The 14,909-nt window shown below is 35.0% G+C and overlaps 1 protein-coding gene across 7 annotated transcripts in view; it reads right to left on the bottom strand.

Moving 5' to 3' along the window:
- LOC127425793 (sodium/calcium exchanger 1-like) overlaps positions 1 to 14,909 on the bottom strand; it is an 80,884-nt gene that overhangs the window by 15,260 nt on the left and 50,715 nt on the right. For 2 of the 7 annotated variants that reach the window (XM_051672041.1, XM_051672040.1), the window contains exons 4-8: positions 10,564 to 10,584; positions 9,324 to 9,341; positions 9,175 to 9,189; positions 6,411 to 6,479; positions 1,768 to 1,895 (exon numbers count right to left, since the gene is read on the bottom strand). In XM_051672041.1, the coding sequence (XP_051528001.1) occupies positions 1,768 to 1,895; positions 6,411 to 6,479; positions 9,175 to 9,189; positions 9,324 to 9,341; positions 10,564 to 10,584 (251 nt within the window). Of the gene's footprint in view, positions 1 to 1,767; positions 1,896 to 6,410; positions 6,480 to 7,358; positions 8,663 to 9,174; positions 9,190 to 9,323; positions 9,342 to 10,563; positions 10,585 to 13,519; positions 13,624 to 14,909 lie in introns of those variants that run through there. The other 5 variants (XM_051672046.1, XM_051672042.1, XM_051672043.1 and 2 more) reach the window with 5 other exon arrangements.

Raw genomic sequence — 14,909 nt, 5'->3', positions numbered from 1 at the left:
AATGCAATTACAGATATCAAGAATGACATTTTTTACTAGTTGAAATTACATTTTAGATATAAAGAATGTTTATGACATATTTTATATAAAGAATTAATGCTTTTACTAGTGCAAGCATAATTACTGACATCAAATATGCACTTTCACTAGTGGTAATTCCATTTTTGATATCAAGAATTTGCATTTTAACAATGTAAAGCCTGACATATGAAAGAATTGTGAGAAAATTCACATTTTTTGACATTAAACTGTTTTTAGTACCATGAGACAAACTATAAAAAGAAATTGTACATGTTTTTGCACATTTTTTTTATGTATCAAATTTGATACATTAGGCTTTAAAGGTCATTATCCTCCTGAGGCCCATTCAGCAATTCATTTTTGTGTAGGACAATTTTTATTGAAGTTTCTCTTAGCCCATACCTGCTACAGTGGTAAATCTTGGGGTATTATCAGAGGAATTCATGGGCTTTTCAGAGATACCAAATATTTGAGAGTTTGGCCATGACAACTTCCTCTCCTTGCTCTATAAATATAGATTGAAATGTATCAGTTCAATTCAGCACATCAAATACAATATGAATAAAATATTATTTTTTTCAATAAACAATTTGTATCATTTTTAAATTGACATTTAAAAAAGGGAAACTGCTAAACTTTTTTCGCCGGGTCTCAAGAACTTATGGTAAGATGACATCATAATAGCTTGTAATGTAAAATAATAAGATCTTTATAATGACAGAGCAGGTGGCATATACGAAAAAACACAGAAATATCAGATCCCAACATAAGAGTCACTTTTTGCGCAAGTCCGCTACCATTTTAAATAGATCGATATAAACATTGAAACCACTTTTTCTACAAATAACCACTAGATGGTGCCATAAACATGTGAAACTTACATACCATAGGTTGTTTGGCTCATCAGCTTGATCAGAGAGTGAAACAGGAGCCGTCAAATGTTGTGTATCATATTTCATACACACGCCGTTATAAGGTTAACTAGTAAATTAGTTGATATCTATAATTCATATCCTGCACATGATAAATGTGTCGAAATGACTTGCATTATTAAGCAGTGACCAAGTTACAAACTTACTAATAGTTTCTAAGAACTTTAGTCCAAACTAAAGTGAGATCTTACACACAGCTGGTGAAACCCTTCCAAGGAAACTGACTTCTAAGGTACCATAAAATGACATTATCTAATGATCTAAAACAAATTCAAGTGAGCTTTAGATATAGCCAAGCAAATATTTAAGGACTGCAATGCATATTTCTTATTAGAAATGGAGTCATTAGCTTAAAAAAATGGACAAAATGTACACTTATGAATTAGTTTACTCCTTTCTACTGCATCTTAGTAGATAGGATGTTACACAAACATTGGATTTGGACATGCCTCGTTACCCTCTGCAAACTGTCTGCGTACAGTGCGTAGGCAACATTTTTCATCTTTTCCACACAGCCGTGGAGAGATGGAAAATGGGCTGGATATGAAACACTGTTAACATGAAAGGTTGAAGTAATAGCTCTGCTCATGTCTTCTGTATTTGAGAAGCAATTAAAGGTTGAATGGTCTCCAGCTGGGTCTCCTTTAAAAAAAAATCACATCACTCATGTCCAGATGCTCTATCATTCTCTCATTCACCTTTAAGAGCTTTTCAGCCCTTATTCATGCTAAAAATGCCATCGCTCAATCTTAGACAAAATGTGTGGGCTAGAATGGCTTTTTTTAGGCCAGATGGAGCAGAAAAGGTATTGTACCTTAAACTCATAGGACTCTTCAATGATAACTTCAAGTTTGACATTTTCACCCAGCGTGGGGCGTCCCATCTCAGCAATACGCCTCTCATCCTCCTCTTTTTTAGACAAGGTCACCTCTTCCCCATCCTCTGAGAAAGATAGACCAGAAAAGGACATAGAGAACACGAGAGAGTACAGAAAATTAGATGTAACAAAAAGAATGGGGGAAAGATAGAGATTCATTCAACATTTCTAAAAATAACTTCATCAAAACAGATCGCTCATGTGCACACGTCACGCATTTACAGTGAACAGCAGTCTTGTATGATTACATAATTTGCAGGGTTTCAATGAAGTTGTAATGTTCGCAATGTGAGCTATGCAAAGTTTGTTTAGAAGTGTGGGAAAAGCAATGCGGTCAGTCTGGACTTGCATATTTGAAGGCAAACTCAGAGAGGTGTGAGCCTTACGGATGGTTTAAACGGTCTCACGTCATCTACTGTATTACGACTGTTTTTATTCACACATTCAAATACTGTATGAAATAGGGCTTTGAGTTAATTGGATCAAACATGCACACACTTTTTGAAACTGCATATTTACAGTAAATGAAGACATTAAATGGATAATAATTCTGTCATTATTTACTCACCCTCACGGAGTTCCAAACCTATATGCTGGTATATTTTGTCCATGGAACACAAAAGCTTTTTTCCAATCAATGACAGTTTAAGTGACTACAGCCCTATTCAGATGAGATTAGTTTTAAATGGGGACGAATATGCACTTTAAAAAAAAGTTTTTGCTGCTTGTTCAATTTACTTATTTAACCCTTTAAGCTTGGATGGGCCCGTGAGAAAAAAATTTAATTGTAAAAATATTAATTACTACAGCCTTGACCAACACAAAACAGGTATCGTTTGAAAGCTTAGAAGCTCTACTTTCCAATGCATGTAGGCATTATGACCAAAACTGAACAAGTGCTTTGAAATTTGCAGACAAATCAGAAATGTTCCGTTTTGATATTATTAAAAACAATTGCACTGAACATATTATTGTAATCAGTAAAAATATCAAACTGATCAAATAGCCATGTGTCATATGTTGTTGGAAAGCTGTCAAAGAGTAGAATACAACCAGCCTATTTGTTAAATATAGCGAGTAATAGTTTAGTATATGTCTTTGACAATTTTGTTGGTGTTGCTTGTATGCCGCATTTCTGCTTATAACTTCACAAAAAATAAACGGAACATAAAATATTACATACCATTACTTAGAGGAGGTGATTATCTTTCACACAAGCACACACACAAGGTAATCAGATGCATAGATCATTAGATAATCCAAACGAAGCACAATGTTACATATGGCCACCAGGAGATGGCGCCAAATACATGACACAGACTCAATGATGACTCAAATGACACAGAATGAAACTCATTCTGTGAAATCTCATTACTAAAACCGTGTCTCCATGCTATGCAAACCTTTAGCAATTGTTGTGTTTGCATGTGTAATTAGCTCTTATGTACAATTATTATGTTTTATTTGTCTGGAGAGGCTTTTGCACACATTGAGGCATTTTTGTACACTAGGATAAATTATTTTTGTAATGCTATAACTGTTGATTGCTTTGTCGTATCAACTCAAACATTTTCTCAGTTACAGTTGACATGATTGGGAACAAAACAAAAGCAGATTTTCGGAGCCACCTTGTTTACACCCAGAGATATACACTACCAGTCAAAAGTTTTAAAACACTTACTTATTCTTTATTCAAATTTTTTTTTTTTTTCACATTTTAGAATAAGAGTAAAGTCATCAAAACTATGGAATAACATAAATGGAACTATGGGAATTATGTTGTGACTAAACAAAATCCAAAATAAATCAAAACTGTGTTATATTTTAGCATCTTCAAAGTAGTCACCCTTTGTCTAGAATTTGCAGACATGTACTCTTGACATTTTCTCAACCAACTTCTTGAGGTTACCACTCTGGGATGCTTTTTAAACAGTATTGAAGGAGTTCCCATCTATGTTGGGCACTTATTGGCTGCTTTTCTTTATTATTTAGTCCAAGTCATCAATTTCAAAAACTTTTTTTTAATTAAAGTTTAGTTTTATAATGAAATAAATTAATATGGTGGCACAATTATATTTTTGACTATAAAACTAATTTCAAACATTTAAGCATACACCTTCAGATCAAAAGATTTTTAAGATCGTGAGAAACATTTCAGTCAAGTGTTTCAAAACTTTAGACTGGTAGTATATATAATGTCAAATAAGAAAAATAAGAAAAAAAGTTAATTTTTAGCTAATTTATTATTATTATTATTATTATTATTATTATTATTATTATTCAAAAAACATATAATAATCTATATCATTAAAAAATGTGATTTTTTTTGTCAAGTTATGAGCCTTTAATTTTGGGTATGCCACTGAAACAGGAAATCTTTAAAAACACCCTCAGAGCTCAAAGGGTTAAAATGCACTTAAGCAACACCATTCTAGAACATTTTGTCATTTTGTCTTGATTTCACTGCGTTCTATCCATTTAAATTTGTAAAATGGTAGGTTTACTTAATCCATTTGAGTTGGGACTACATGAATACTTTTTGTGGTGTTAATGTAGAATTGATGAAACTGGGCAGGGGATTTCCATTTCCCACCATGGGACTCGATATGTAGAGTACATGTTATAATTAAGTGTTATTTTATGTGTTTTTATGCAAGATGAATATAAATGGGGATACTTGTTATTGTTAAATATTTTGTTAGGTTGATATTTAGCAGACTTTCTGTTATGTAACTAAAATACACTTCTCTGTGATTTTAATCCCATGTGAATGGTTCATATCATTGATTTTTACAGACTTTTTACAGACTGTGCTTTCCCACGCTGGAAAAGATAACAGCATTTTACCTTCTATAAAAAAATTATCCCAGGTTATACTAATCCTGTGCAAATTGATATAAGGGTACATGGGTCATTGACAAATAGGTTTGTCCGAGGTGATTATAAGAATGAGAAATCTTTTAAAAATCTAGTTTAACCATGCTGGTTTCACAAATAAAAAAAAATTAAAAAACAACATTTATAACATTTTCTACAAAAGAAACTGACTAAACGACTATCATAATGTCATGTGGTGTAACCATCAAGTAAAAGGTATTCAAATACTTTTCTTGTACCTTGAATACATGGGCGTGTACTCAATTTAATCATTAATTTCAAAACATGAAAATGTTTTCTCAGGGTTACACCAAATAAAAATGTCAAAATATTGATATTTAAAGATCTGAAAAAATAATGATTTAAAAGGGGTCTAAATGGGTCCTCTCTGTTTTATATTTTTTTTTTTTTTTTTTTTTTTTGTCACATGACAATAAAACATGTTGATTACACCAAATGACTTTGAATTGGTGTACAAAAATGTTTCAGATATTAATCATATCTTAAAATAAAAGTTACACTACTTTAAAAAAAAAAATAAATAAAAAAATGTATCCCCTTTTCTCCCCATTTTGGAATGCTCAATTCCCACTACTTAGTAGGTCCTCGTGGTGACATGGTCACTCACCTCAATCCGGGTGGTGGAGGACAAGTCCCAGTTGCCTCCGCTTCTGAGACCGTCAATCCGCGCATCTTATCACATTGCTTGCTGTGCATGACACCGCGGAGACTCACAGCATGTGGAGGCTCATGCTACTCGCCACGATCCATGCACAGCTTATCACATGCCCCATTGAGAGTGAGAACCACTAATCATGACCACGAGGAGGTTACCCCATGAGACTCTACTCTACCTAGCAACCGGCCAATTTGGTTGCTTAGGAGACCTAGCTAGAGTCACTCAGCACACCTTGGATTCGAACTCGCGACTCTTTTAAAAAATATATATTTTTTAAGATATAATAAGATAAGATTATTCTGCACTACTCATGGCAAAATTTGTTTCTTCAAGAATTTATGCTTTTAATGAGACTTACTATCCATGTATATCATATTGTGTCTGCAGTATGGGAAACCTGGGTTCTTGTCCCACATTGGAACCTGGAAGTAATTGCGTTCGCATAATTCAGAGGTTCCATTTTCCATCTAAGTTTACATTTTTCCTCCACTGACGATTAGGTTTAGGGTCGGTGGTTTGGGTTTGGGGGTATACTTCATAAAATGCATTCCTCTTCACTGCATTACATAATTTACACCTAAAAGCAACTCGCTTTTGGCACCCCTCTGTGGACATTATGTTCAGAAACTCTTCCCGCTTTGGCCACTGGGGGTAGTGCTTTGAAATTTGGTAAGCACAGACCGAGTTTAGCTCAAGAAATGTCAACCTATGGTTTTCAAATTCACAGAGAAACTGTACTGTAGTCTGCAACGAAGATTATTCCCGTCCGAATAAGGCTTAAGTCTATCAAGCTCCAAAAATATTTTTCTTTTTAAAACATCATAAAGGTCGTCTTTTAAAGTTTTTTGCTTGACGGCTGTCATCAATATGAACTGTCGTTGTATGGAAAATCACTGCATGAAGATTCTTCAAAAATTCTCCTTTTGTGTTGGTTTGAAACAGCATGTGGTGAGTACATCACTTTGAACTATTCTGTTAATAATGAAAAGAAAAAGAGAAGGATAAAATGAGGGGAAATGAATACCTGTGATGCTGATAATGGTGGAGGGGATTGGTTTGTCTCTACCCTGCACTTTCCGGTACACATCCCTGCCTGATGAGCCCAAACACATTCACTGAACAATGTTAATAAAGACAAGTCGACCGAGTTTTACCAATGATGATGTAGCAACTAAAGCAAAGATTCAGTGTTTGTTGACACATGCAGTTGAAAACAATGGCGAAAATGTCCTATATCACTTGAGAGAACAGAGAACATAGGTAAAGCCTTGATTATTATATTTAAATATTTTTTACTGGTTTTGATATAACCCAGGAACATGAAAATAACATTTAGCTTGCACGTTGCTCGACTCAAGCTGCAAGTTGCCTGCCGCATTCCACCCAGGATTACTTAAAGGAATAGTTCACCAAAAAATTTAAATAGTCACTTTTATTGTATGGAAAAAAGGTGCAATGGAAGCGAATAGTGACTGAGGCTAACATTCTGCCTAAAAAGTCATATGAGTTTTAAACAACATGAGGGTGAGCAAATGTTGACTGAATATTTACATTTTGGGGTGAACTTTTCCCTTATTGTCATGGATGAACGTTACATTTATATAGTGCTTTTCTGACACTACACTCAAAGCGCTTTACATAGTGAACAAGGGACTCTCCTCAACCACCACCAGTGTACAGCAGCCATAGTGCACCAGTACACTCACCAGAGAGAGAGTAGAGTTATAGAGCCAATTAATGGATGGGGATTATTAGGAAGCCATGATTGAGAAGGGGGAATTTGGCCAGGACACTGGGGTTACACCCCTACTCTTTTTGAGAAGTGCCCTTGGATTTTTAATGACCATAGAGAGTCAGGACCTCAGTTTAACATCTCATCCAAAGGACAGTGCCTTTTTACAGTACAGTGCTCCCATCAATATACTGGGGCATTAGGACCCACACAGAGCACAGGGTGAGCACCCCCTGATACCTTGTTTTCCAAAGAAGTCTCCCATCAAGGTACTGACCAGGCTCAGCCCTGCTTAGCTTCAGTAGGCAACCAGTCTTGAGCTACATGGTGATATAGCTGCTGGTCATAGAAATAACAAAAATTAAGGTGGAGTTTGGGTGGTGGAGGCATTTCTGAGGAATTGTCACAGGAACAAAGTGTTGTAATAGATGTGATTAGAAGAACCTGCTCCTCTTGAACTCTGATGTAGACCTCTATATGTAAAATCACCCACACCCTTCCTTTGTATAGTGTTCATTCCATTCTTCTGAATGAAGTATGCTTATTTTAGCTAGCACTGTTCTCTCAGTGACTAAATTTCCCAGCAACAGACACTCCTCAGACACAGATTGCTCAAAGGGAGAAGCGTGTTTGAAGAATAATTGTGCAAGCTATAATAGCTGAGCGAGTTTGACGAGACAGTTACAAATGCACTGACACGTCAGACTAGCTACGCATTCTCATTCAGGAACCTGCCTGGTCGCCTTTGGGAATAACGCAAACGAGCATTACTGAATAGGTAACTTTGTGGGTTGTGCTGTTGCCCGTCATACAAAAAGCTTTTTGTCATGCAGCAAATGTGGCATTTCAGAAGTAAACAATTAGCATGTTCTAGCAAGTTCACAGCACTGATAGTTCATGCATGTCTTTATTTAACTTGGAATGCCACGCACACAACTTGAAAATAAGGGGTTGGAATCACTGTTATAATCCTTGAAAATGAAATGTTTCAATTGAGTACACATATAAGTTAGTTTCAGCAAATCAGAGATAACGTGTCTAGTTTATTTTAGAGACATGGTGAATGTAGTGGCAATACTGCAAAAAGTTATTTTCTTAAAGGAATATTCTGGGTTCAAAACAAGTTAAGTTCAATTGACAGTATTTGTGGCATAATGGTGATTACCACACAAATGTATTCTGACTCGTCCCTCCTTTAAAAAAAGCAAAAACCTAGGTTCAAGTGAGGCACTTACAATGGAATTGAATGGGGCCAATCCGTAAACAAAGTATAGCCACAAGACATAAACAATATGCATGTTAACATGATTTTAGTTTGATAAAATCGCTTGTTAATCTTTTCTATGTAAAGTTATGTTCAATTTTGCAACTTCATTGCCATGATGACATAATGCCGTAAACCGAAATGATGATTTAAACAACTTTACAGCTCAAATATACACAAGTTTTAACAGAAGAATTAATGTAAGTGCTTTTATAAAATTATAAGCATCACATTTCTGCCTTTAAACCCTCCAAACATTGGCCCCATTGACTTCCATTGTACTGTAAGTGCCTCACTGTAACCTCAATTTTTGCTTTTTTTAAAGAAAAAGAGGGAAGAGTCGAAATTATTTTTTGTGGTAATCAACATTGTCACAAATGCTGTCGATTGAACTTAAATTTTTTTAAGAATTTTTGTCCTTAAAACAAGATACATTTGCTTGAGAAGCAAATTGCATAAGATTATAAGACTTAATAAGAATATATATTTTTTTTTAATTAAGTGAGTTTTGTTTAAAAAAAGAAAACAAATGCCAACGGGGTAAGAAAAAGAGACTTAATTTAAGATATCAGCCCTATTATCTTACAAGTCTTTTTATCTTACACAATTTTGCTTCTCCGGTAGCCTGTATTTATTTCGATTGAAGGATTTTTACTAGAAAACAAGACAAAAACACTGATAAAGAAAATTATTTTTTGCAGTTAACTCTCTAGTCTAGCAAACCATTTACCAAACACACTCAATGTTATATTTAGCTTTCAATTTGGTGAAAAGTGAAATTTAATCTCTTACCATAAAGCTGCTTGTCTATCAAGGAAAAGATTATCACAGAAAAGTTTAAATCTATGGCTGAAACTTAAATCGCTCGGTTAGCGAAGCAAGTTAGCTTAAGTAGCTGCTATTGAGTTAGCGAAGCACCTCTAGTGAAAATATTACCATACCTGTCTTTACGAAGCCACCTAAAATCATAAAACACAAATTGAACTCAGTCTTTGTTCATTCCGGGTTTTAAAGGTCTAGTTTTAGGTATGATAGAAAACTATGTTTGTAGCTTATATGAATGTGTGAATTAGCTTTGATGATGTTTTGACTGCTTGGTTGATGAAATGATGGAGACAATGTGAAATGAGATCAACACCACTGAATGTGAGCATGTTTGATAGTATATCTGAACAATGAGTTACATAAGCTAATACATCAGCCCCAAATAAGTATTATTAATCTACACTTTAGAATGTATACCTTTAATTGTACTAGATAACAAAACCTCAAACCAAGTGGCATCTGCAAACAAATGATGCTAGACTTTTTCTCAGAATTAACTTTACTTTTCAAGCCATTTATTTTTTTTTTTTTTTTTTTTACAAGCAATTACTTTACACCAACTGGTCCCAAGGTCATTTTAGTGTATGTATAAGTCTCTCAATACAGTCAATTTTACGGGTGCACCAAAAAAAGTAACCAGTTAACTAAACATGTTCCACTAAGTCTCACAAGTACTTCTTATCGTAATTACAATGAGAGTAAGATAACATTATATTTATTCTTTTATTATTTAACCCTCAGAGACCCAACATAGCTCAATTGAAACGTTTGTTTGAAGCAATTAACTACTACTACTATTACTACTAATAATAATGAAATAATTTAAATTATTAAATTATAAATAATAATAATACTAATAAATAATATAAGCAATAATACAAAATTATAATAAGTATTTATATAAAAATATTATTATTATTTTTTTTTTATAAAAACGGTAAAAAAGATACACATAACAGAAGTTTACACTCTGAACTGTATCAAAAAACAGTTTTGGAAGGGGGAAAATTGCATATTGAATGTCACCACTTGCTAAAGTCACAGTAAAACAAAATATACTTTAAAAACATCTAGATCTTTTTTAATAAGTAGCATCCAAAAAAATTAATAAATAAATAAAAAATCAATCAATCAATCAATGTGGAAAAAATCAAATAAATTACATATATATATATATATATATATATATATATATATATGCCACTTGGTTTGATATTTTGTTATAATGCAATAAAATTCACACAATTTTATAGTAAGTGTGGCTGAAGTATCTGCATGTATGGAGCCATTGTATATAGTGACAAATATGACTTTTCATTACAGAAATAAAGAGCAGGAAAAAAAGAGACAGCTTACCAAACTCATGCAGCAACATAGCTAATGCAGAAAAATGGAAAAGACAGAACAAAAAAGAAAATGAAAGAAAAATGGAGATAAAGACAGAGCAAAATAAGTATGAATGAAGTAATCAATACAGTAACACAGAGTCAGTATTGCGGTGCTATTTTTGGATTGCGCTCTGGATTGTTTTGCTTTAACTCTGTAGAATCTGTCTGATTCTAGAAAACAAAAATTAGTGGAATTTATAAAAAAAAGGAACAAGTGGAAGAGTTCTGAACTTTGGAGAGCATGCAGTGGACTCAAGAAAGATTTTGCACTATTTCTAGGTCATTAAGTTACTAATCAAATAAGCAAATTTGTGACACTGACCATTTAAATTCCTTTAACCTCCTGAGACCTCGCATCCACATATGTGGACATTATGTTTTGGCTTCGCTATAGGCTATGCATAATTTAATTTAATTTAAACTGATCTAGTTCAGAAGACTCTGGGTTGTCATTAAAGTGTTAAACTTTTGACGCACCGAGTCACGTGACAAAACAACATGGCGACGATCTCAGCTGTGTTTGTCTTTGGGAGAAACGGCAACAAAACTACATCTGGTAAGAAACCTAATTAAGTTTTTACATTAAAACCTGTTTGAATCAAAAGAGTAGAGTCTCTAGTTTCATCCGATATCCTATTTTTAAAATGTCATCGATTTATCGTGAAACGGCACGCTGTAAAACACAATGACCATGTACGTGGACTATAGGCTCATTTTCCTTAAAATATCATATATTTACTGTGTATTAACACATAGAGAATCAGTGGGTTCATCCAAAAGCTGAAAAATGTTGCTTTCAGAGGCTTTATATGGAGTTAGGATGAAAATAAGGTGCATTTCAAACTGTTCTGAGACCAGTGCAGACAGACAGCACACTGGAGGTTAAGTCATTCACTAAATAGGGAGCAAGGGAGCATCCTATAGCTCTCTATGCAGTTAAGTGCATTCACTCCTAAAATCTGATCAAAAGTTCAGTTTCAGGCTGCAGATGACGTTTGGATCACTCAACATGTTTGACAGACATGTGACAATGATAATCAGTACATAGATTCACAATTTATAATGTATCATTTTATTTTAACATGGTTGGCAGTGATTGGATGATGCTGGCCATTACTTTGAATCAGAATTAATTATGCTAATTTCCAGGAATACTTGTAATGGTGTTACAGATTCAGAATACAGAAATGAAGTAACTGTATTCAGCCCCTGTTACATTTTCAAGCACCTGTATTCAGAATACAGTTACTTTACCATTTTATTTTTAGAATACTTTTTGAATACTTCTCTCATAACGAACACAAATAAGGCAGCTATGAAAGAAAACGACTGTCAATCAAGTAAGAAACAGTTTTTCTAAACAGCGAAGAAGAGCATGGTACACACTCGCTCTGTTGCAGCAGCAGGGCGTGTGCAGTGTTGCAAGTTTTGCGTTCTCACAACAAATTGGGCTCATTTGAAAACACAATCGCGAGTTAAAATCATAGAATCATGGGTTGTGTTTTGGGATACTTAAAAAATGGACCGCGGTCACCAGAAGGTCTGATGGTAGGCACTAAAGAGTGGAAATGCAACATCTTATTCATGTATAATGATTCATGGAGTTAATATCTGGCAACTGCACCGGCACGCTGTCAGCAGTAGTGTCAATAAAGTCGGCATCCTTATTTCCACAAATATAAGATGTCGCCCTGAGCGGCTGCCCATGTCACCTTTGCCTAAATCCGCCACTGTAGATCAGAGTCCAAATGACGACAGAATAACCTTGTGTAAATAACTACTGTAAAATGTGTGGCTTAAAGATGTATGGGCGGCTAGTTCAGTGTGACACATTGGAACACACAGGCATATTAATATTTATATCTAAAAAAAAAATTCTCCCCTTTTTCTCCCCAATTTGGAATACCCAATTCCCAATGCACTCTAGGTCCTCGTGGTGGTGTAGTGACTCGCCTCAATCCGGGTGGCGGAGGATGAATCTCAGTTGCCTCCACGTCTGAGACCGTCAATCCGCGCGCATCATGTGGATTGTTGAGCACGTTACCGTGGAAACATAGCACGTGTGGAGGCTTCACACTATTCTCCGCGGCATCCACGCACAACTCACCACGCACCCCACCGTGAGCGAGAACCACATTATAGAGACCACGAGGAGGTTACCCCATGTGACTCTACCCTCCCTAGCAACCGGGTCAATTTGGTTGCTTAGGAGACCTGGCTGGAGTCACTCAGCACGCCCTGGATTCGAACTCGAGGGGTGGTAGTCAGTGTCTTTAATCGCTGGGCTACTAGTCACAAATCAATAAGGGGAACGGAAAATGCACACAGACATCACGCTTGGGTGTCAGGAGGTTAAAAAGGTCAGTTTTGCTCTTTGGAACATTCTTAAATCACGCTGGATAAAATGATCATCACTCAAGTGCATGATGTCATTAAAGCAGAGGAGACATACAAAATAGTGAGACATTCTATGGAATGTTCTATGAAATAACATTGGATTATAGCAACATAGAAGCATTCTTAGTGGTCACTAGAGGTCATTCTTATAATTCCTAATGACTCCAATCAGTACAGACAAAACCGTGAACACTCACAGACTCTAGTAAGTGACACAAATTCCATATCTGCTGATTATTATGGTTTCAATTGTCCTAGTGTCATACTGGCCTAAAGGAAGCGGCCCCTACAGCTTAAGTCTAAGTCCAATAAAGTCCTTCAGGCCAATTACGCCTGTTCTTAGAGAGAGCTCTTAACCTCTGGCCAGGATGAAACTCAGTGAAATTGAGCAAGAGGAAAATGCCATTAAAGCAACAGTAATGAAAGTAGAGGATCAGCTTTGAAGGAGGAGTGGAGGAAGTGAAAGTCAGAGGCCAGAATAAAGGGCAGCTGCAGAGAAAGAAACTTGCTTTTTTGCTATCTTTCACCTGTCCATCCCCTCCTCCTCCATTCTGGTTCCTGTAGCTCTATGAAGAAGTTTGCATGTTTGTCATACTCCTCATGGTCAAGAATTTTAACCTTCATGGTCTTCCTGTGGGGGGAACATAAAATCACATTTGAGGGTGTGAAGTGTGCTTGTGTGTTAACTGAGCAGTACGTGGTTCATTACACGCATCATGGCAGTTCTGAGGTGAAATGTCCACTGTGTGGCGCTAAAAGCAAGTTAAATTGTCTCCAAAACAGATAAGGTTTTTAAGGTTAATGGTCTATTGAGTTTTCAATCAACAAAACCGACCTCCCTACCCTAAACCTTAAACCAACCGATAGTGTCATAAAAAGCAAATGTGAGATGAAAAACACAATGACGTCAGTTTGTAGTGCTAATATGACACTTTCAGCTCACGTACTCTTCAGGACTCATACCCTAGTTCTTTGCATTGCAAGTGCAACACTCTATCAGTTGAGCTACTGCGCAATATAATCACACTTCAACAAGCTTGTAAATGTAGTTGGTTATGTAATTCAAACGATAAAATGTAGCCATGCACTATAATAAAAGTTTTTAGATGTCATAAGCAGTGTTATGTAAGTTACTCAAAATAAGTAATCCATTACAAATAACTAATTACTTGTAAAAATGTAACCAGATTACTTTACTGATTACTTCATCTGAAAAGTAATCACATTACTATTTATTTTAGTTTTAAGTTACTTTTTAAATCACTTTTCCAAGAAAAGTTTTTGGTTTCAGCTGTCACAGAAACGCTAACAGACATACATATGAATTAATATTTTAAATGTATTATATACTATATTACTTTAGTGCATGTAATGTACTTAAAAGTAATTAATTGAAAGTCAATAACTGTAATCTTATTACAAGAATTTAAAATATAATGCATTACACTGCTTTTTTGACTAAAAAGTAATTCAATTACAGTAACTAATTACTCTGTATTGTGTGAGGAATGGGGGAAAAATTAGTGTTTATGAGCTGATAATCTGACGCTTTACTCGTGAATAGAGTGAAAGTGAATAAAAGTCATTGTTGTTTTAGCGCCTCTTGTGTTCATTTCGTCAGGAAGTGCCGTGATACGTATAACAATTTTTTTGCAAGAAAAAATATTTGTAATTTTCAAACATAAGTAAAATAAGTAATTTTGTTCTACAACATAAATTCCACACTGTCATATGTTACATGAATGTTGAAGCTGCTGTGTGCTTTTAAAACATACGTTGCTAAGAAGTTGCTACAGCAGTTGTCTGATTGGTCAAGCATGCAAACTTACATCTTTGTGGTAGTTTTTAGAGTTTTGACAGTGTTGACATGTTGTAGAATAAAACGTCAAAGCCTCTTAAAATAATGTTAACCACAGA

Source organism: Myxocyprinus asiaticus, chromosome 35 (genome assembly GCF_019703515.2).
Source record: "Myxocyprinus asiaticus isolate MX2 ecotype Aquarium Trade chromosome 35, UBuf_Myxa_2, whole genome shotgun sequence".
In the NCBI taxonomy this organism is placed as follows: domain Eukaryota; kingdom Metazoa; phylum Chordata; class Actinopteri; order Cypriniformes; family Catostomidae; genus Myxocyprinus; species Myxocyprinus asiaticus.
The sequence above is the reverse complement of the archived record's forward strand: the minus strand, read 5'-3'. Positions and strand labels throughout refer to the sequence as shown.